At 44.3% G+C, this 22,707-nt stretch overlaps 2 protein-coding genes across 2 annotated transcripts; both read left to right on the top strand.

Annotated features, from left to right (window-relative positions):
* Position 1: 1 nt before the first annotated feature.
* Positions 2 to 6,360, top strand: PKDREJ (polycystin family receptor for egg jelly). The gene is given in 4 exon segments (XM_030959747.1): positions 2 to 5,963; positions 6,107 to 6,194; positions 6,196 to 6,298; positions 6,301 to 6,360. Coding segments are annotated over 4 exon segments (6,213 nt in total).
* Positions 6,361 to 14,823: 8,463 nt separating this feature from the next.
* CDPF1 (cysteine rich DPF motif domain containing 1) lies at positions 14,824 to 22,707 on the top strand. Its single transcript, XM_030959746.1, is given in 3 exon segments — positions 14,824 to 14,936; positions 17,043 to 17,154; positions 22,558 to 22,707. Coding segments are annotated over 3 exon segments (375 nt in total).

Genomic DNA, 22,707 nt, shown 5'->3' with positions numbered 1-22,707 from the left:
AATGGCCGCGCTCCTCCTTCTCCTCCTTCTGCAGCTGCTCGCCTGCTGCTGCCGGGGCTCGGCGGCGTCCCCTGTCCGTCTCCAGCCGTCACCCCTGCGGGTCAGCTGCCCGGGCCCTCAGGGCCAAGTCTTCCAGCGGCAGGACAACGAGCACAGCGTGTCGTGCCTGTGGAACAGCACCGTGACCCTGCATTACCAGCCCGCCCCAGGAGCAGGGCTGGACGTAGAGGGGGAGGAGGGACAGCCACCATCCCCACCTTGCTGCCTCTGGTACCTGAACGCGGCCTCTCTGAGGAACATCTCACGCTGGTCAGGCCAGGTGGTACTGCAGACAGAAGCTCCCTCCCCCGGGGCCTCCAGCCTTGTTACAGTGCAGTGCTCGTCTGCCTCCTGCGCTCCACCCGAGTGCTTTCACCGCAACGTGAGCGTCGAGATCGCCGCGCAGGATATGCGGCTGTTCGTGCTTTGGCCACAGACACGCGTTATCCAAGTGTGGCAGCCCGTGGAGCTGGGCTGGTGTGCACGCCTCAAGAGTGCTGGCTGGCAGTACCGCTTCCGCAGCCGGGGAGGTATCCCCTCGACCCTTCTCCTTCCCAGCAGTGAGCACCAGGACACAACATCACCTGCTGTCTATCCAACAGTTGAGTTGGAACAGACCTGTGCCACCTACTACAGCTACCGCTTGACTGTGCGCTACAGGCACCCCGGGATCCACGTTGCTTTGGTCAGTATTGAGCAGATGCCTCACATAAGCCTCAACCTCTCTCTCAAGGTGGAGCCTGACTTGGTGCACGTCCTCAGTATCAGCTCCAAGCTCCTTAGTGTTCTTCAGCAGCCCCTCAGCTTGTCCTGGTGGCTTCAGCCCCTTACCCTGAGTACACTTGCCTACAGACTGGTGGACACACAGGCTATAGGAGGGTGGCTGTGCTCCTACAGTTCATTTACACTGCCAAGCAACTTCTGTGCCATTTCTACACCTCAGAACCTGGATGAGATAGTGGTGGCCAGCGTTTACTTCCATGTTGATGGAAAGAGGTTTGAGGAATTGATGGGGGAACTGCACCTGCTCAATGGTACCCTGAGCTTAACTGCTGGCAAAGAAACTCCCATACATGTCAACCTTTGTCCAGGGAAGACCAACAGCAGCACTTACATTTTCAGGTACAACCAGGGAACATTTTACACATCTAAAGACAACAACAGCATTTTTTCCACAGATCATCCTAACACACATACTGTGTTCTACCAATACAAGGAGCTTTCCTACTTACTCACCATAGAGTTTCTGGCCTTACAGTGGTACAAGTTCAAAATGTACCTTTATATGAATCAGAAGAGGGCTTTGATTAGGTCACTGGCAGAAAGAGACCTCGACATCCACATTTTCAGCAGTGCCCGTCCTTCTTTTCTGCAGAACTTTAGTTATTTAGTGTGGTTTATCCCTACACAACATCCGATGCTACAGTGTGAGTGGACCTTCTATCTGCAGCTTTTTGGCACAGAAAAAGACCATATTGTCCAGAGTAGCACGTACACATACAATGACCACGTAAAAAATGCCACGCGTTTTGTCCGTCGCTCTGCTTTACCCTTTGATGCAGAGAAATACACGGGGTTTGTGGCAAAAGTGAACTGCACCAGCAGTGCACCTATACCGGCTCTTTTAAGTGTCAGGGTCAACAACCGTACTGCAAAAACCATAGAAGCACCAGTGGTTTGTGAGCAAAAAAATTGTAGGATACTCAGGTGTTGGATTCAGAGACCTACTCCCAGATCCGTTATCTTGTACAAGAAAAAGGCATTAGACTTTTTCCTTTTTGTCATGTTGAACATAGACTGCGACGTTGGCATATCCATCAGGCCTCAATGGCAAATCTATCCTGCTACGGACACAAAAACTGAGCCAGACTGGTCAAAGCCAGTAAACACTTCTACCATGTTTGGCATGAAAATGATACATTTAAGTGTTCCCGCTAATAGTTTAGATTATGGGTTGTATCTGTTTTATTTCACTGCTGAGGTAGTCCTAGTTAAGACCTCAATAGTCCTCAAGGCCCATGATATGATTTATGTTCAGATTGAGAGAGCTGATCTAGTGGCAAATATCTCCGGAGGCTCGGTCCGCACAGTGAAATTTTCTGAGAGGTGGACTCTTGATGGTTCTGGATCCTCTGATCCTGATTCAGAGGAAAGACCAATGACATTTACTTGGTACTGCACTAAAGACTTAGCAGACTATAAAACCATGAGATTCAAATGGAAAAACAGATGCCATCCATTGCAGAAGGATTTGAGATGGATAACATCCTCAGGTCCCATTCAAACAGTACCACCAGAATACCTCCCAGGAGGCACCTTATACTACTTTCGCCTGGTGATTAAAAAGGGCAGAAGGATGGCTTATGCTGATCAAGTTATAGAAATAGATCCTGGCCCTCCACTCATTCTGGATGTGAAATGCATTGAAAACTGTGGTACCAGTTTAATTCCAACAGAGAGATTTGCCATGTCTGGAAAATGCTCAAACTGTAAACCGAGCAACAAGCCACTATATCACTGGTCCCTTTTTTCAGACACCTCTAAAGAAATTGATTTTGATTGGGCTTCCAAAACATCAACGGGGAGGTCTGGGGCTTACCTGTCTATACATGCTATGACTTTCATAAAGCCTGAATATCCAACCTACTTACTTCACTTAAGCGTAACTACCTGGGATGGTAGGTCTGCATCCTTCAGAAAACCCTTTGCAGTAAATACTCCACCTCAGGCTGGCAGGTGTAACATCAGACCGCGCTACGGGTTTGCCTTTCAGACAAAATTTGTTGTTAAATGTAGAGGATTTTCTGACAGCCATTTACCTCTGACATATAAAGTGATAGTAGCTTCCAACGTACCCCAAACTACCACAGTAAGTTCTGTGGTGGAAAACACATTTGGCACAATTTTGTACTTTGGTTCTGAGCCTAAAACTCCTCCATCTTTTCTCCCACTTGGAGAACCCTCTCGTTGGTACCGTTTGACACTTCATGTTCAAGTCCGTGATGCGTTCAGGGCATTTACCCAGGTGAGTTTACGTGCCTATGTGAGGAGGCCACTTAGAACTCAATCCCTTGTACGTGTGTTTCATGAACTGCTGGATTCAGCAAGCCATTTAAGCGTGTCCACATCTGCTCAGCAAATTGGTGATCGTCTTAGAGCTGGTTATTTGACTTATCTTGCGGCCTCACTCTTAAACTATATTAAGACCACACCAATTGTCCAGCTCCCCCAGGCTCACTTTCGGGAAACTGTGGTTAAAGCAGCCTTGAATATTTCAGTAAATAGCATCATGGAAATCAACCAAGTAGTGGCTGTTATTTCTGAAATCACAGAGTCAGTTGAGAAAATGAATGTTAGGTCACAAGACTTTGCCATTGGGAAACTGACAGAAGTAACAGGAATTCTGAAGAGACAGAGGAGTCAGATCAATTGGTCTGAGGGAGCAGAAATTCAGACCAGTGGAATACTAAGGTGCTTGTCCAATGTCCTAAGAGCTGATCTTCTGCATCTCAAGAATGTCAGTGCAAATGGAATTCAACATGTTTTCTCCATCATGGAAGGTGTAACAGAGGTAGTTTTCTGGGGAAAAGTCCCTGAAGAAATAGAAACTCTAATAGAAACAGGACACTGGAATATCACTCTGAAGAAAAATGAAGCCTGGAACATTACAAATTATTTGCCTGAAACAGACACCTGCCACAATTGTTTTTATCCAATAATGAGAAAAGGAAATGTTTCAGGAGTGGCGCCAGACACTGTGTTTTCCACTGCCGTTTTTGAATTTGATGAGAGCCCCTTCCCATGGTTAGGTTACACGTCAGATATTATATCAATGGTCTTGGGGTTTAAAATGGCAGAGACTAAGACTGATGGGGATCTAGTTCCATTCATGCCTGAAAGAGCAGACATTTTTCTTGCCAGGAAAGGTGGAGTTGCAACTTTTAATTTATTAATGGGACCTGATAAAACACAAACTTATACAACTGGAGGATTTCATTTTGAGGTCAATGAAACTGCCACAAGCATGTACTTTCAGATCATAACAAAATTAAAAGTTACTTTCAAGGTGCTGATATTTACAGGTACCAGTCTTACTGACGCTCAGCTCGTGGCCTCATTTATTGCTTTTCACAACATGAAAACAGTTGCAAGTGGAAATGAGACAATCCTTGATGACTGTAGCATTAAAGGTCCCTATATAGTCTGTCTCCCGAAGTCCCTGCTGGAAACCATAGTGCAGAAAAGTGGTGCAGACACTCAGACCATCACTGTTGTCTTGGAGACACAGTATGTCTTAAGGTACCCAAACCAGAAAATGGTGAGCATATACATTTTTAATGACCAGTGCCTATTTCTGAATGGGATTGAAAGTGAGTGGAGCAAAGAGACATGTGTGATTGGTCCCCTGACCAACTGGGAGAAGGTGCACTGTATCTGTGTCTCCATGCGGCGTCGCAGGAGTGTGTCAGCCCTTGCAGCACCCAGCATCAGGTTCCTGGCAGCCAAAGTAGTAGTTCTTCCCAACACAGTAGATCTGGGGAGAAACCTGATAGCAGACATACCCAAAAATCCACTGACCCTCATAACAGTGCTCTGTATTTTTATCATCTTCTTGCTTTTGTGCTGCTGGGCTATAAGAAGAGACAGGGCTGAGAGGGAGATCAAGTACATTATCGTTCTGCCAGACAACGAGGCCTCTGATGATGGGAGCTTTTTGGTCACTCTGTACACAGGCAGTCGCTGGAATGCTGGGACCAAAGCAGAAGTTTTCCTGCAGCTCATCGGCCAGTATGGCAGGAGTAAATTCCGTTGTTTATGGCACCAGCCTTCTCCAGCTTTCCAACGGGGAAGCATTGATTGCTTTCTAATAACTACTAAGAAAAAATTGGGAGATATTAGTTCCTTCAAGATCAGGCTCAATAACGATGGCGTATCTCCAACCTGGTTCTTAAGCAGAGCTGAAGTTGAGGACATGTCAACCAGGAAGGTCTGGTTCTTTCTGTGCAGAAAATGGCTTTCCCTTGACAAGAACAATCCCTCACGAGCCTTGAAATTTTCTGTCACAGACCCCCAGACACCTCTACCCAAAATCGACTATTTTCTTATTCATTTTAACAGGAGACTGACAGAGTACCATCTGTGGCTCTCAATTTTTGCTCCTGTTAACGCTGGGGCTTTCACCAGGTTCCAAAGGTTGTGTACATTTTTAGCAGTACTATTATTCACCATGCTTGTTAACATTATGTTCTTTAATGCTGGAAAGGATGACGAAGCTCCAATATACCTGAGGTATATGAGATCAATAACAGTAGGAATTGAATGTGCTTTGCTTACCCTCCCTGTGGAAATGTTAATAATTGTCTTATTTAAGTATTCCCAGAAGGATCCTCCTCCTGTTGTGACTAAGATGTACCCAAAGGTAGATTCTAGGTACTGGAATAATTGCATAATATCTGAAAAAGATGCAAATGTAATTGACACACAGGAGGAGACGGCACCTGTGAGTTCCCCTGAGATGGGTAAAAGGTCCCAGAAGTCAGGTGCCAATTTCCTAGGAGGGAGCATCTTGTCCAAAGTAAGGAGACTAAGCGCTACCATCAGGCAGCTCCGCAAGATCCCGGAGAGTGAGCCCTTGCTGTGGTGGTGGTGTGTCCCTGTGGCCTGGAGCCTGGTTCTGATCATAACCGTGCTCTCATCCTTCTTCATCGTGCTCTATGGCTTGTCCTATGGCTACCAGACTTCCCGAGAGTGGCTCATAGCGTCTGGAACCTCCTTTCTTCAGAACGTGTTTTTCAATTCAATTCTGAAATCCTTGCTTTTCACAGCTGTGAGCACAATTCGTCCAAGATACTGTGAAGATATCAGATGGGTAACTCAGGAAAAGCATGTGGAGATTAACTCAGCTGAAGAAACTCAGAGCACAGGTCGTCCAAGAAACTCTGAAGATACCACATTGGAAACTCAGGAAAAGCCTGTGGAGACTAACTCTGCTGAAGAAACTCAGAGCACAGTTCGTCCAAGATACTCTGAAGATACCACATTGGAAACTCAGGAAAATCCTGTGGAGATTAACTCAGCTGAAGAAACTCAAAGAGATACCTGAAACTTGCTGATGTCAGAGGCACCAAGCAATATCAGCATTTGGAAGCTGATGAACGAAAACTTGCTGAGAAGGGCAAAAATTAAAATAAATGCACTTATTTTTATGAAAGTTTTCATCCATCACCTTGTCTTTTTATCACTGCTATTAAATTTTCCACTGCATATTCCACTGAGAATGCCAACAGTTTCCACTACAGCCAGTCCCTGAATAGAAACTGAATAGAATCTGCTTTCAAAATACTTCTCCCACCCAAGTTTCGTGGCTAAGCATGACCTTGCGTCTTACGGCACTATCAACTCTGTTCAGCTCGCAGAGGTGATGCCCGAGGAGCCAGCGCCTTGCTGAGCATGGCTCTCGCCTCTGGCTGATGTAAGAGCAGAACATCCTAGAATTCACTAAAACCAGAGTGGCCTGAGGGCTGGAAATACCGGCGTGTCCATCCCGAGGACCGGGAACGCCGGGGTGTCCATCCCGAGGGCTGGGGACAGGCGGGAACGCCGGGGTGTCCATCCCGAGGGCTGGGGACAGGCGGGAACGCCGGGGTGTCCCCCAAAGCCGGCGCAGGGCGTGAGGGAAGGCAGGAGGCGTTCGCGGGCGCACAGCGCCCCCTGTGGGCGAACGGGAACGGGGAAAGAGAACGGGGAACGGGGAATGGGAACCGGGCACGGGAGCGGGAACAGGGAAAGGGGTAGCCCCAGGAAATGGGTGGAAAGTGAGCGCTGGAGGGAACTGGAGCCGGCAGGAAACGAGAATCGGGAGGCAAACAGGAGCTCGGGACGGAAGGGGAAATGGGGGTTGATGGTGTGGGGCCCAGACACAGGAACCGGGAATGGGGAGCAAAGGGAGCTGAGAAGGGGCCGAGGAACGGGAGACGGGGCGAAAGGAACTGGGAGCTCCGCGTGGGGGTGGAAACGTGGACTTAGGGACGGCCTGGGGGAGCTGGGAACCGGGAATTTTGGGGCAGAGGGGAGCCGGGCAGAGAACCGGGACCCGGGCGGGGGAACCGGGAGTGGGGGAGGCCGGAGCTGCCGGCAGGCGCTGCTGACCGGGAGACACTCACGGTTCCCGAGCCACAGGCCACTGTCTTCCAGCTCCAGGCACCTTGGAGCCAAAGTGGATCTGTGCACTAGTAGTTAGTAAGGATATAGGACTATATTCTTACAACTGAAATGGCATGCTTTATGTAAACAAAATTTAAGACCTTCGTACTTCTATGTCCCATACCAGAAATATTTTCCTCGTGCCTTAACTTTCCGTGTAAATTACGGTCAAAGAAGCTGTTACAATAAAAGCATTAGTGATACCTTGTCTCACTTTGTGTCTTGTCTCAAACACAGTCTGTGATGTCTGCAAATATGACAAGATTGTGTCAAGAGCCAGATGAAGGCTCCCCTGAAAGTTTTGTTCTGCCCAGATGCGGCAGTCTGAGATTGTTCAGACTAAAGATGGTTTTTGTTTGAGGAGAGTTGTAGGAAAATACTTGGATTCTGCTGGTAAAGGCACTTGTAATGGAGATGTGCTCCCCAGGCTGGTTGAGATACCAAGGTCTCTAGCCTGTGCATCACCTTTGCACTGATCTGTTGACTAAATCAGTGTTTTTACTACTACAAAAATCACTACACCAAAAAAGGTGTAAAAAGCCCCAGAATTCCCAATAGATAGGCAAAACCTGAGATTTGGATTCAGGAAGGAACAGGTTATCTATGTGGTTGCAATTGTTTGGGCTTCTTTGTTCTTTAGTCCAGGCCTGGAAAAAGCAAGGATTGGCACGTGGTTTTTGCTCCTTTTGTCAGAGCCTGGTGAAGACATCTTCACCTGCTCTTTCTGTTTTCTTTTTTTGCTGCCCATCTAACACCTGAACCATGCTGCCTCCTTTGAAGTCTGCTTTTAACTGCAGGCCATAATAACTTTGCACTACATCTTCTCCCCCAGCTGTTGGTTCATTTTGTCATAATTTTCCCAACATGAGTGAAGTAATTACTCATTAACCATGCTTGGAGCCATGTATATGTGCAGAAGGGAAGCACACATTTAAATTGGCATGGAACATCACAGTGTTTTAAAGCCTTATCTACCTAGACCTTTGAAAAACTTTGAAAAACATGGGCAACATACAATTTCTGTCAAGAGCCCATCAGCTTTGCTGCTTAATTTGCTCTACTCTGAGTCCACACTTTCTTTTTGGACCTCAGTGAAATCTTGGTCAGACCTGTCTGTGTGTACTGGACAGATGGATATCTAAAGCCAAAGAAAAGTTTATTAAATATCTCTGACATGTTGAGGATGCTGACAATTCTTGGTGGATTTTGAGCTGCTTGGGTAAAAAGTCAGAACTGTGAAAATTTTATGTGTCTGCCTTCCTAGCATGTGACCCAGGAGGAGCAGTTCACTCTGATTATAGTGAATTCTAGGATCCACACATCTCCAGCCATGATTACATTTGTCATATGAGAAAAAGACATTTTTCTTCTGTTTTACCTGTGATGAACAGAGAGATCAAATTTTTTCAAAAGAACTTCTGGAAGGAAAGAGCATAAGTATAGACCCTCTGGAGAACAGACTGTGCAGAGTACAGAGCATGCACAAAAGGAATGGCCTGGCAGTCAGTGATAAAATAGGTCTTCAGCAGTCTAAGAACACATATTTCTCTGTGTCCTACAGAGAATTGTGGAAGTGGTTCTTGCATATGTGCCTCAATACCTGTTTGATGCATCAGGTGTTGAAAGAAGTGCAGCCTCAGTACCTGCATATTTTTTGGGCAAAGTAATCCAAGTACTAGTTGGGAAGCCAAGTCTTTCTGACAGGGGCAAACAGAGTAACCTGAAAACATTGCTAAAAATTCAGAAAGTCTTGTGCCTGCCTGAATTCACCTTGTTCCATATTGCTACTTGGCTAGAAGACAGGAATTTGGCACAGGTGTATGTCAGAAGGTTTGGAAGCTGCTAACCCCTGACTAAAAGACTTCATAATCTCCACTGCAAACTGTAACCAATGAAGTGACCTTGGTGTGAAGGTGTGAAACAAGGAAATTTGCAAATGTTTGTGACAATTCCCAGCAAGTGTCCCAGAAAAGAACTTTTTAAGTGTTGGGTGATGGTGGGCTTTGCTCCATCAGATGTGCTGCCAGGGGATCTCTCTGCTGCTTTTCTGTGCTTACTGTTCACACCAGATGGGATAACAAACCTTGAGGAGCATGTCCCAGGGGAAATGAGCATGGCTGCAGAAGGTCTGCTGGGCCATGGACATGCAGAAGTTTTAGGCAGGGACATGCCTGTCTTTATTCCCAGGCTTTCTTGAAGCTGGCACTCTTCACCCCATACCCCTTACCCCTCTGGTAGTTTTGTTTTTCCTTCTAGATAGGTTTTTTTATTTTTTCTTCATTCTGCAGTCCCCAATTCAAGCTCAGTCCTAACAAACTGAGAGCTGCAGTCATGCTTTATTGGAAGAAATTCCCTTTCCCAGGTATGTTAATGCTGAACATTTTCCTGGTCACAGGAAAAAGTGGGCAGCAGCTCCACAGCATGGACATTGTCACAGGCAACCCCATGTCATGGGGCTGAGTCTTTCCTTATAGTCCCAATTTTGCTTTCTGTAGGGAGATGAATCACTGGAGTTCTATTTCTTCCTTTCAGGATTATGTCAAATGGCAGTGTCTTATTTCCTGAAATACTGTGTTAGCCTCTCCTCCTGTATTTCCACAAAATCTTGGTGTTCCTATTTTTAGACCCTGTTGGAAAGTATTGCACTAAGTTTAGGTTGTGCTTAACCAAGCTGATACTTTCAGTGGTACATGTGTGGCCCTGCACTTGTATTTTTTTTAAGGACAACTTAAAAAGTAATGGTCATCACTTAATATATTAATAGAGCGACTTGCTTTTCCCCACTATGGCTGTTAATGTAACAAATTTCTAATAGGGAGCTGCAGTGTGGAAGGGAGGCAAAATGAGTTCAGAACAGAGGGTTACTATTACTGTAGGTTGATTTTTTTTTTTTTAATTGTGGTTAAACCAGAAGGAGATTTAATGAAATCTGACCTGAGGTCTGGTTTTTCCATTTTGGCAAAGAATAACAGTTCTGTGATCCAGAATTGATGATCACTTCAGCAACACTTCAGTGTTTCCATCTCTTGTGTTATGGGTAGATGATGCCTTGTGCAGCCTTCCCGTGTGAACCTTTACATTCCTACCTAATTTAGATTCTTACTAAATGCTGCCTAATTTAGAGCAGGCATCTCTGAGTAAGGGGCACTTGGGCTTAGTTTTTGTTGAGTGTTGGTTTCTCAGCTTTGTGAAATCATGGCCCTTAGGTACGGACGACTTTTGGAGATTCATTGTGTTTGGAAAGCCCTTTTACCTAAGGAAGGGGTTTGATTTGCCTGTCTATGTTACTCCTCTGTCCCTACAACTGTTCAGAAGACACTCTGGCTTTCACATCTGTGACCACCTAGACTGTTTATCCTGATGCTGCCATGGGGAATCCATGGAAGCTGTTGTTCAGGAGCGGGGCTTGGGCCCTGCTCTGTGACCCATGGCTAGAAGGGAGCCTGCAAAGATCTCTGTTCCTTCCAAGCAGAGAAAGCCAGCACAACCCCCCAGCCTGGGGGAAAAGGGTGCTGCAACAAATCAAGGCTTAATTCAATCAAGTGATCTTTGGGAGAGGGAGTAGGGATGAAAGTTCTGATTGTTCATGCCCTGTGAAATTGCAGTTCTGGGCTAATTCATTCTGAACCCAAGGTAAGTCACCTCAAAGAAAAAGCAGGGAGGCAGCCACAGGTGACCTAAACATGCCTTCAGGGCTGTAGCATGAAGGAACAGGAGGAAGAAAGTTGTTCACCTGGGGATTAACTAGCAAGTCAGAAGGTTCTGCTGTTTTAGCTACTGCCTGATCAATTAGGCAGCAGATTTTCTGCAGAAGGCAAGCTGCTGGTGCTGAAGTGTGTTTAAATATCTGTCACACCAAACACTGGCACATGCCAGGGTACGAACTGCTCTTCTACTAGAGAGCACTCCTACCTGTAGAAAATCAAGTTGTGGATATTTTAATTATTGTCATCAACAGTGAATACTGCAGGAAAATGCTGGCAGGTAAAAGAAACAAGGGTTTTGTAGAAGAGGATTAAGGGTGTGTCAATGTTGGTTTTATCTGACAGCCTTTCAAATCAAAGTCTGCATCTGTTTGTAGGTACTTTGTTTCTTCTATGGTTTCTCTAGTTTATCAGTGACTCAGAAATACAGGAGTCTCCTGTGGAGTATTAAGAAGGGCTTAACCTCTGCATTGTAAATACTTGTGCTAATGAGGTTTGAAGCAAAGAAAATCATATTACTTATCTGTGCTACTACTTTGCCACTGACCCTGACAATTTAAGGGTGATTTATGATTTCTGGCATGCCTTCCAGGCCTCTTAGCAGTGTTCCAATCAGAATTGCCCTTAAGTCGTTAGGAGTCTCCAGAGAACTGGACTGAGCCATTTCCCCAAGTCTGTATCAGGTATCAGTTGCAGACAGCACAGAGAAACACTCTTTCAGCACCACCTGACCTGTGCCTTTCTTTTACTGCAGTTATTTCCTTACTATGGCACTGAAATCTGTGTGCTTCACCTTTTGCCAGGATATGTAAGCCAACCTCACACGTGTCCTGCAGCACTCTAGGCTTGACCTAGCAAGCTTCTGTAAAGCTTGTTAGTTCAGTGGCTACCCAAGCATGTGGATATCTGTGTTCTTTCCAGAAGAGCTGGGCATGTGTGTCAGGTAAAGATGTGTTAAAATACCTTGTGGCTTCCAGTCAGAGTGGAAAGTGCTCGGGCAGAATTCAGTTCTAGACAAGGTGTTGTCAAAGACCTGTTCAGCATGTGTCAGCCAGACAGACTTGTGATGTGCTACTGGGAAATGGTGCTGCTTCAGAACATTCCAAGGTAAAAAAGAAATAGTGGTAGCATCTGGTGATGGTTTGGGCTGCTTGTGGCCACAAATATGTCTGTCATTATTAAGAAGGGACATTTTCCTCAAGAGGTCCTTTATCCTGCTGCTGGTTTGCTAGAGAGAAATGAGTTCCCACTCTGCTTCACATGTCTGGAGGGCAGACAAACACCTGGCACACTGTCACATCCTGCTAGGATGGCGTGTAGTGCCAAACCAATGAGCTGACCAATGTGATAAACCTTTGTCTGGTTCAGCTGGGTTTATGGCATAAAGCCATGGTTATTCAAAGCAAATGAACTTTTTGGAAGCCACTCTTTGTGAGAAAGTGCATCTCAGGACTTGTCTGCTTGGCAATTTAGACTAAAGGTGTGAAGCACATGCATAAACTTGACATTAAATATCTTTCTTCAGAAGGAAATGGCTTTACTTTGTTGTACAGCAAACTTTACTTCTGAATGGGAGCATTCACTCTGGAATCTGTGCATTCACTGACCTCACACCTTTAGTTAGGAACCTTAACTTTCCCAAGTGCTGATGTGTAGAAAAGCTCTCAGGACAAATGATGTTTCCAGTGAAATAAAACTTGGTACAGCTGCTACCAGTGACTTGTAAGCTGGGAGTAAGATGGAAAGCATCATAAATTCATCTGTGCCTTGCAGGCAGGATCATATGCTTTTCAACTGGCATAGCCAAAAATGTGTTTGTACATAGATATCATTCCTTCCCTGTGGTAGGCATTGAACAGATTCTGTTCTACATGCCGTGGTCTGTGAGAGAGCAGGTGTTTCTATATCTAATGTACTTCAGCTCTGAACCCAGGGCTGTTATTTTAACTTGGGATCAGGACATATTCATTCCAAAGTCTATGACCCTCCCTGCCATAAATACCTCTTTTTTTGTTGTTGTGGTTCTTGGTGTTTTGCAGTATTTTAAAGAAAAAGTCAGCATTATAGTCTTCTCAATTTGATTCAAGTGACTTCCCATACTCTACTTCTTTGGGGTTAATGAGTTCTCCCTTTTAAGGAAGACTGATTACAAAAATTTGCATACAAGTGTTGATCTGAATCTCATTCAGTCAAGTGGATGTGTTGGTATTGCTGCTGGGTGCCCGCAGGAAAAGTAAAGTTAGGTATGTCAGGGAGACCTAGCTGGCAATCCTAAAATGCAGGGTTCAAAAAGTAGACTTAGCTGAGTTAGCACATAGTGTGAAGAATCTGAATTACAATATACAGGGAGAAATGGGTAGCATGTACCTGCCATACAACTAACTGACAAATCTGAAAGCACTTGAGTTAATTAAGTGCTCTCAATCATCCCTGTGAGGTAGGGAAAACACATCATATCCAAGGATCATATCATTTGTGAAAACATAGCTTCCTAAGGTGTTCTCAAGGTGAATTTATTTATAAATCCAGTGTGCAGCCCCATTTGTGTTACATCTGAAGAACTCTGTGCTACTGAAATGCCAGGAATGGCTGTGGAAAGGCTGGTGGTAAAGGAGTGATGAGGTAAGGGAGATTATTTCCAAAATTAGGTTTCAGGGTTTAACAGGCTAGGACTTTCTGAATTGGATGTCTGTCATGAAGCCTCTGTAGCCTCTGAGGATCTCCCTGTTCTTCTGGAACATTAGATGACAAGTAGTCCCAGCTCTGCTTCACCTTGCCCCTAGTTCACCTTGTCAGCAAATGTCTCTGAGGATTCAGTTTCACTCTGTCGGGCAAGCAGAAATAGCAGCCCACTGTCACCAAAAGAGGGATGTGCAGGTCCCTCATCTCAGCCCTGCCTTTCTGCTGCTGCTGCAGTTCTGCCTCTCACCTTGTGCTACTGTGAGCAGCTGTTGGATTCCTCTGCAAGCCAATTGAGTTCATTAAAAGCAGTAAGGAAAAAAATATTGGAAGAAGAAAATGAAAAGGTTTGGTTTTTTTTTTTTTGTTACTGCATTAGTAACTAGTGTGATTTAGTAAGACAGAAACCATGGACCAAGGTGTTGGATACCAGAAATATATGGCTATTCTCCAGGAGGATAAAGCAGAGTCTTCCCTTTCTGCCGATTTTCATCAAAGTTATAGTTCCTAAACTTTTTTAAAGGTGTCTGTTCCTTTGTCCCATGTGGCTGGAATGGCCAACACTTTATCAAGGTATAGGGTGATTCCATTGGCCTCATTCCCATAGAAAGCCAGATGGGAACAGGGAGTCGGGGTGAGCTTCCAAAACTCTGCTCCAAGGTGAACCAGAAGGAAAGAAAAAGACACAGTCTTTTCTTTGCAAACACTTGCCTGGTGCCTGCCTCCTGAGTGAGGTCCCAAGCCCTTTCCTGGCTCCAGTTTGAGGGAGGAGATGGGCATTGCAGAACTGGGCTGGAATTCTGCATAGCAGCAGATAGGGAGCAGTGTCCTGGCAGGCACTTAGGGAGTACAGACCTCAGCTGAGCAGAGGGCTTTTGAGATCACAGCCATGCGCTTTGTCACCTGAGTTATTTCATGGATGTTCCAAATTAATAGGTGAACTTTATAGTTAGGCTCCCAGTCTGCAGTTTATAGATCTGCCTAAGGAATTTGAAACTTTAACTGGGACATGGGAACAAACTCGATTTGGGAGAAAATATTTACTAATCAAGGTCTGCAATTGTCAGTTTTCCTTTGCGTTTTAATTTGCAAAGCCAGACGTCTCAGGTCACTTTAATCTTCTTGCAGATAGGTTCCCAGCATTGCATTTTGAAGCTAAAAGGGTTTTTTGGGTGTGTTTCTTGCAGGTAGCTTAAAAATGGATGTTTCCAAAGAAGTTCAGACAGCAAGAGAGTTCAGATATGAGCTGTGTGAGTTATCAGCCTTGTACACATATTATGGGCAGATGTCACCAAGCTCACACTCGATTGTGTAAGTGCCCTCTGAGATCACAGACTTCATTTCTGCTATGAGCATTAGAATCCTTGCAGTGTGCACTGCATGAGCCCAGTAATGTGCTCTACTGACCAGAGCAGAACATGAGGCTTGGTGCTTAAAAAGATCTCCTTTTTTCCAAGGGGAAGGAATGTTAAAAATTGTCAGTGCTGGTAGGAAAAACAACAATAAGTTTTTGTGCCCTGCTTCAATACCATGCTAAAAGCTGTATTTAACCTATTTCCTAGCCCCACTGAGAACTCTACTGTACCAACATTTTCTTGCTAGAATACTGCTGACTGCCAGCCTGATACTTCTGGGAATAGCCCTTCCCTCACTGTAGCCTCCCTCAGCTGGGCAACACATACACACAGCATGAATGAAATAAATATGGCAAAAACACTTCTTAGAGCTCTCTGGCATGATGTGGAGTTCTGAACAGCAGTGCTTTTTAGTGTGGATTGGACAATCCTTTGTCAGATCGTGCAACATCAGGGTGTGTGGGTGCTCACTATGTATTTATATTTTCAAAATATAAAAAGCCTTTTCTCTCTCTGCTAAGCAGGGATAGTTTGACCAAGAATTATGCAGTTGCAGCTTTGTCTGCAGACATTAAACTCCCCATAAAATAAAGCACTTTGCTTTAAATGCAAGAGTAGCTTGGTGGAGGCCATCACGGTCAACAAATTCATCAGGCAGACAGGTTCAGGAACTCTCTGGAGCTGGAAGTCAGGCATGTACTCAGCATTTCACCCCAATAAGACTGCTCAGTTTCTTAAAGAAGGAAACAGCTGTTAATCACCACCTGCTGGGGCTGTTGTCCTTGGGCAGCTGTCTTTTTATCATTCCAAACCCCACAGTGCTACTGGTTTTCCTTCTTCCACTCAGCAGAGCAATGTCTCACCTTTGATCAGGTCCATTCCTGAAGAGTCTGAATGTGAATCTTAATTTAGGTTATCCAATCTCAGAGTTAACACCCCAGCTTTATTTGGATTGCTCAGGTGCCAAAAGCAAAAGAATAATGCTGAAGCATCACACTTCTGTAGATGTTTTTAAGAAACAGCTTCACACCCCATCTTTCTTGGCTTGCTCACATCCCAAATGAAGTGCTGCAGGAAATGTGCTGGACAGGGGCCCTTGTCAAATCCTGCAAGGGGAACTTTGCAAACACAATCCTGTCTTTGTATCCCAGGGACTTGTTGACAGGGTGATCTGCCATGATAAGATGCCTGATCTTTCCTAACAGTGGAAGGCTCTGGCCAAATAATTTTCTGTTTGAGTAGACACAAAAAGGAGAGAGGAACACAGTGCTGGACACACTCCTGCACACACTTTTGTGTGTGTGTCTGGAGGCAAGGAGAAGGCATTACAAGTTGACAGAATACCTTTTATCCATATTATTCCCATAATCTAATTTTTACTTAAGCCCAGGAGTAAGCCAGGTGCCCTTGCTGTGTGCTCCATGCAGACAGATGCTCAACTGGCTTCTGTATTATTTTGCCTGGAGCTCCCAGAAAAAATAAAGCTTTAGTTTGTCCCAAGCAGGTTGCCAAATTATTATTAAATGCACTCCCTCAACACCCTGGAGCAAGCAGTACAGTCTGGGACATAAAGTAAGCACACTGGAGGTAACTGCAAGGCTCTCTGCTGGTAGCTCCTGCTTTCAAGAGCTGGGAACCTCAGCTTTACAGCAGCAACATAGCCAAGAGCAGTAAAACCTTTGTATTTCATACTCACATGCACACAGCTTTTGAAGAGAACTTCTGATTAAAAGCTGTGCAATTGAAATGGTGACTTGACAAGGTACTGAAGGTGCTGAAGTTGGCCGGGCTAAGGAATGCCTGTTATAAAAAATGGAAGATGGTTAAGATAGAGCATTGAGAGAAACTTAGTAAGATGACACTGAGAGGCTCACTAGTTGCTCTACTTTTGGAAGAGAGATAGAAAGTACAGTGTAGGACTGAAGGCAGCTGCAGAGTTGAAGGTTTTGAAGAGAAAAGGAGCTGCAGAGCTGCTGCATTGCCTCATGCACAACAGCAAGAGGAGCAAATCAAGTACAAGTGTGAAGTATACACTTAAAAGCCTGAAATTATTCTTTTGCAGACTTTTGGAAGAAGCCTATGTCATGAGGGATCCTTTCACCCCTGACAAGGACAAGTTCCTCATCATTAGGTCTCATTGCAGTTTGTGTAGCAGAGCAGTGTGTGTTGGTACAGTAAGTAACAAGCAAAACAAGCTGCTTCAATAATTTCTTTTTGTTCCAGTCCTGGTGAACTGTCAGAGAAAGGCCAAGCAGCAAAATCCCAAACAATCCATTTTTAAAGCAAACCATTCCCCCTTGTCCTACCACTACATGTATGTTAATTGTACATAATTGTATGTTCTTGTGGATTCCACTAGATGAAGCTCTCAGTATTAAATTAAAATGATCAGCAGCTGTGAGTGTTCTACTTACAGATAAGCACAGTCCAGCCTCTCAAGCACAAGGAGTGCTCTTTTCTACTTTCTTAGCACCAGGAAATGCAAGGACAGTATAGATCACACACAATAGTAGATTGGGTTTTTTTTCCATAAAGGGAATGTTAGGTTTGCATTCACAGCACAGGGCTTCATCCTATTTGCAAAAGTTAATGTTTAAAGTGAGCAGGGAAGAGAGTTGTACCATGCCATGCTTGCTCTCTGAGGAAGAATGAATTTAAGTAGCAGCTGGAAGGAAACCTTAAACTAGGAAATCTGAGTGCAGTCCAGAAAGGTGGTGTAAAATTACTTGTCTTAATTCCTTGTTCTCAGTACAGAACTGGCCCCTTTGTTTGCTGTGAGTCTCAGATTTTGGGAGTTGGGCAGACACAGCCAGAAGGATCCTGGTTCACTTGGCTCAGTTGAGTTGCTATTCTGACTTGGGGCAGTCAGCACCAAGGATGGGCTGAGAGGAGCATGCAGTAACACCTTTCTCCTGATTGGGTTTATTTCCTTGTTAAAGAAACATCTTACCCAGGTTTGTCAGGGATCTAATTTCAGGAAAAAAGGTTTAATAATTGAATTGTGCAGCAGCAGGAACAGCTCAGGCTGCTTCCTCTGGGAGGGGCCCTGAACAAAGAAACCCCTGGGCTTTTATACCCCTACAGTCTGTGCACCTTGTTCCCATGGGGAATTTTGGGTCTGGGGTCTTCCTGCTGTTCACTGGCTCCTGCAGAGTCTCAGGGTGACCAGTCCTCTCCCAGACTGTGATGCAGGGCCCTGAGCCCTTTGTTAAGGAAGGGATCTATGCCCATTCCTGGCTTGTTGCTGGGGGCTCCAGTTGTTTCCTGCCATCTGTGGCACAGTGTGCAGCTGGCATGGGAGCTTGCACACCCAGCTACCTGCACTGGGAGTATTTCTCAGCATCCCATCTCTGAAGTCTCCTCTGACATTTAAATGACTGAAAATCACCAAAAATGATTGCAGCTCAGAGGATTTGGTTTGTTTTTTTTTCTATTCTGAAGCTACCAGTAGGCTCTGACTAGGTGAAGTGCCAGCACTTTCTCGTTGTGGCTGTGGTGGCTGGGCTCAAGTTTCCAGAGCCAGGTTGCTCAGGGCAGTGGTGTGGAGGCAAAGCTGACATGAGCAGGATCTTCCCTGCTGTCCCTGCTGTGGCAGGGGCTGACTCCCTCCCACACAGCCCAACGAGGAGCCAAGAGCAGCTTCTCACAGAGTTTGGGCTTAGGGGCTTGATTCCTGCCCTGACATGCCAGGTTCATCCTTCCTTTGTAACAGCAGAGGACTGGCAACACAGACACATTTGGGACAAACTTGAACCCATTTAACTATTTTCATTCCCAAATCAAGTGTCTTGAATTTAGGAAGGATTCAGCAGATATTTCTAAGTGTGGCAGTTTGAGCTGTCAGAAATAGAGCATTTCAGCCTCTCAGGGTCTTTGCACACACTGTGCTTTTCTGAATGAAGGTGGGGATTTTTCTTTGAAAATATATGTTTGTTTCAGTTAACCTAGGTTTTGGCAATGAATAGAAGATACTTGCAGTGAGCTAATGAAAGCTTCTAATCTTTTTGAAAGTCCTGCTTATTTTGCCTGTTGTGGAAATCTGTCAGTCATTTACAGCTTGTTATCTGAGTTTTCAAGATTCCCCTGATGGTATCACTCAAAGTAAAACATTGATTGTAAATAATTGAGAATGAATTTCTTACCAAACTGGCCAGGGCAGATAGTGAATCACACATACAACTATGGTTTCAAAATGAATTTTGCAATAGTGCTTAGGTAACATTGAAAGAGATCTGCAGAAATGATAATTAGTGCTTTAAACACCCACACCACAAAGTAAGTAAACACATACTATTCCTCTTCATGTAGGGAAAATTAAAGTCCAGAGAAGTAAAAACTTATCCAAGGCAATAGAGAGAGACAAAGGTAGAATAATATATCTGTATTGGCTGTGGTTCCTGCTTGTGCTTGACCCAATTACATCAATTCACTCCTGAGTTAAATGTTAAAACATAGGAATTGAAGCTGAAGAAAATCATACTTGCTTGGGCCTCTTTGCAAAGAAGTTGCACCAATTGGAAAGGTTTTATTGACAGGTTGCTTTTTAAATTGTGGTAATTCAGAATAGTATTAGGCTAATGTGTAGCAAAATTGAGACTTTTCTGACCTTGGATTTGGTAAAGGGATTTTAGCTAGCTCTTGTACCTAAGGTGACTTGAGAGACAGGTCAGATTTTAGGGTTTTCATGAGACAACCCATGCTAGCTGAAGTGTATTTCCTTTTATTGTGCCAATAAAAGTCATGACTTAAAGCAGTTCTGTGTAGTGTTCATAAACTTAAATATCTCCAAATATCCTCTGAAGTTTCACTCAGTTAATTTACTTCAATCATTTTGTAGCCTGTATCACCCTGCTCAAGTCTTTTATCAGAGTGCCTTGGTAAGTGCCATTAGTTCTGATCCAACTGGGAATAATTCCAGTGATTATCTGTAATGTCTTAAAACATATCAAAACCACACAAAAAGGAAGATAATAAAAATGCTTTTAAAAGTCTTTGGGCAGGTTGAGTGCCCTTCTTCCTATTACTCTTTCAGAAAATTATATAATCTGACCATGTTAGTAATTTAAAATTATTACTTCTACTTTATTGCAGCAGTTTCTAAAGAAATGGAAAAAAGGTGGCTTTTGGAGAAGAAAGGAGGAAAGGGAGCAAGTTTCATCCCTTATTGCTCACCTCAGCAGAAGGTGACTGAGCACATGATTGTAGGCATTAAGTGATACATGTAATCCTACAGCTGCTTCCCACTCAACTTCCAGTCATGTGGGGTCAGTCCTGGGTAGGGACAGGCAGAGCCTTTCCTTTACGTATTGTGGTAGATACCATCCCTATATATATATTACTTTCAGCCATGATTCATGTCAAAACAGAAATAAACTATGGCAGCATGCTTTGGCAGCTGTTTTGCCTGAATTGGACTATTAAATTTGGAATTGAAATGGCCCCCACCTGCCTAGGTCATGGAAGGGAGAAAACACATTAAAGAATCATCTGATTAAACACAGAACTGTATCAGGATAAGGGTTTAAAAGAAGGGCTCAACTCTACATGGTCAGTTTAATTTGTAGGGCATTGAAAGAAAAATTAGGCTGAAAATCCCAGGACAGAGAGAGCAGGACTGTGGGCACATGCTCAGGGGTGCAGTGGTTCATAGTCATGATTTCCCCAGTTCCTGTTGGCCAAAATCTGCACTAGCTGGCAACTCATTTCAGCCAAAAGAATGCAAGTTGAGCACCCGTTTTACCTGTGAGGAGCTGCATCTTGACAGTGGGGATGCCACCTGCAGGAACAGCCTCTCCCCACCTTTGCCATGGCCCAGTGGCCACCTTTGGGAGCACTGAGCCCTGGAGCTGGGGGGCTGTGTGCCATTTGGCAATGCAAGCAACAATAGCCAGGCCAGCTGAAACTCTAATCTCCCCCTTTAAACTGGCAGCTTAACGTATTAAGGATACCAAGAGACAAAAAACAATAGGCTCTGGAGGTTGTGCAACTGAAATCCACTTTCAGGGCTTTTTAGAGACTGAGGCCTCACACTCATTCCTGAGGATGAAGGGGCCTGGCAGTCAATGCAGAAAAGGACAATAGATGAAGACAAGTTGTTCCCCGAGCTTCCAAGTCACATGGAAGCAGGCTGATTGTGATTTTGATATAATTATCATCTGAGTCTGCTGCTAAAGCCTAGATAGTGACACAAGAAACAAAAACAAGGAAAGGAACACAGGAATAGCCAAGCCTAGCTCCCAGAGAAAGGCCATCTGCAAATGACCATGGCAAGGAGAAAACTCTACTATTTAGGTAAGACCCAGGGAATCCATTTGTCCAGTTCTATCTAAACTGATGTCTTTATTCATTCTTAAATCCCCAAGAATAATCCATCAGCAACACCAATTCCAGCTTACCCATGAAATCCTATTTGGAATTTGGTGATCAGCACATCAAGAGAACCAGGGATGTCAAGTCTTGCTGCAGAGCAAAGGAATAATACATTAATTAGTTTCTCTTCCAGTTGTCCAAATTCTGTATTGCAAATACATTTAAATGTTCCATCAGTTTTGCTTCTTTCTATTCAATTACTAACATCTGGATACAGCTCCTGGGGAAAAAATAAATATTGGGTCTGTATGAGCTGTGAACAGAACAGGGATAGCAAAAAAATCTTCTTTGTGCACAACAGCTTTTATACTTTGCCATCAAGAGTTCAGAGGAGAGCCATTAGTTCAAACTTTAGTACCAGGTGTGGTTCTAGGTTTTAACCAGTGAGCACATTTATTGAGGGTAAGGGATGAAATCTCATTTGAATCGTCTCAGATGAATGGAGCTCATTTAACTACTCCAGTTATTGGACACCTCTGTGGTACTGATATAATAGTGATACTTTTAAGTAGTCTCCTAGGACAATACAAGTGCATGGATTAATGGAAGAATAGTTTTTTGGGAGTTATGGAAAAGATGGTCTGTTGTGAGAGCCTCCAGTACTTGGTACTTGTGTGGCCCTTTAGGCCATTTTTGTGGAGATTGGTGAGGGGGAGTGTGCTGAGGCTCCAGGTCTCACACACCAGTGCAGGAATTTGGAAGATCCTCCCAGGAGGTAGAAATCTTCATCAAGCAAGACTTAGAGGAAAACTTTGCTGTTTCAGTAAAACCCATGGAACCTCTTACACCTTTATTCACTCTTCAGGTATAATCCATCAGCAACACCAGCTGCAGCTTAGCCATGAAATCCTATTTGGAATTCAGTGAGCAGGCCAGGAAGCCCATGCATGGTGCTGGAAGGAGAAGGCAGCTGAAGAAGGGGTGTTGCTATTCCCTGTAGCAGGGAGCTGGTGAAGGTCACTTTAACAGGAGCAGTGGGACAGTTGATTTGGGGGTTTTATTTTTCACTCAGTTGGCTCTAACCAGATGTTAGAATTATTGAGTAAGAAAAAGTTGAATTGCTGGAATATTTCAGCCTAGAAGAAGAATAATTCATTTTAGAAGAATTCTAAATATAAATGCAGTTTAATGAGACTGGAATGTAAGCATTTCCATTTTGTGTAGTAATGCTAGTTATTTTCTTTACAGAACTGTTATTTTCTTTACAGAACTGTAGTCTGTTCTACTCCAAAAGTTTCTGCCTCCCCTGTGTGAAGGAAAACTTAAAGGCCTTTCCTCTGGAAATACAAGAAGACATGGATAAAAGGAAGCCCCAGCAGAAATCCTGCAAATAAACGGATACAAAGCATAAATCTTGA

Source organism: Camarhynchus parvulus, chromosome 1A, assembly GCF_901933205.1.
Source record: "Camarhynchus parvulus chromosome 1A, STF_HiC, whole genome shotgun sequence".
In the NCBI taxonomy this organism is placed as follows: Eukaryota; Metazoa; Chordata; class Aves; order Passeriformes; family Thraupidae; genus Camarhynchus; species Camarhynchus parvulus.
This window is presented reverse-complemented; position numbering and strand designations above follow the sequence as displayed.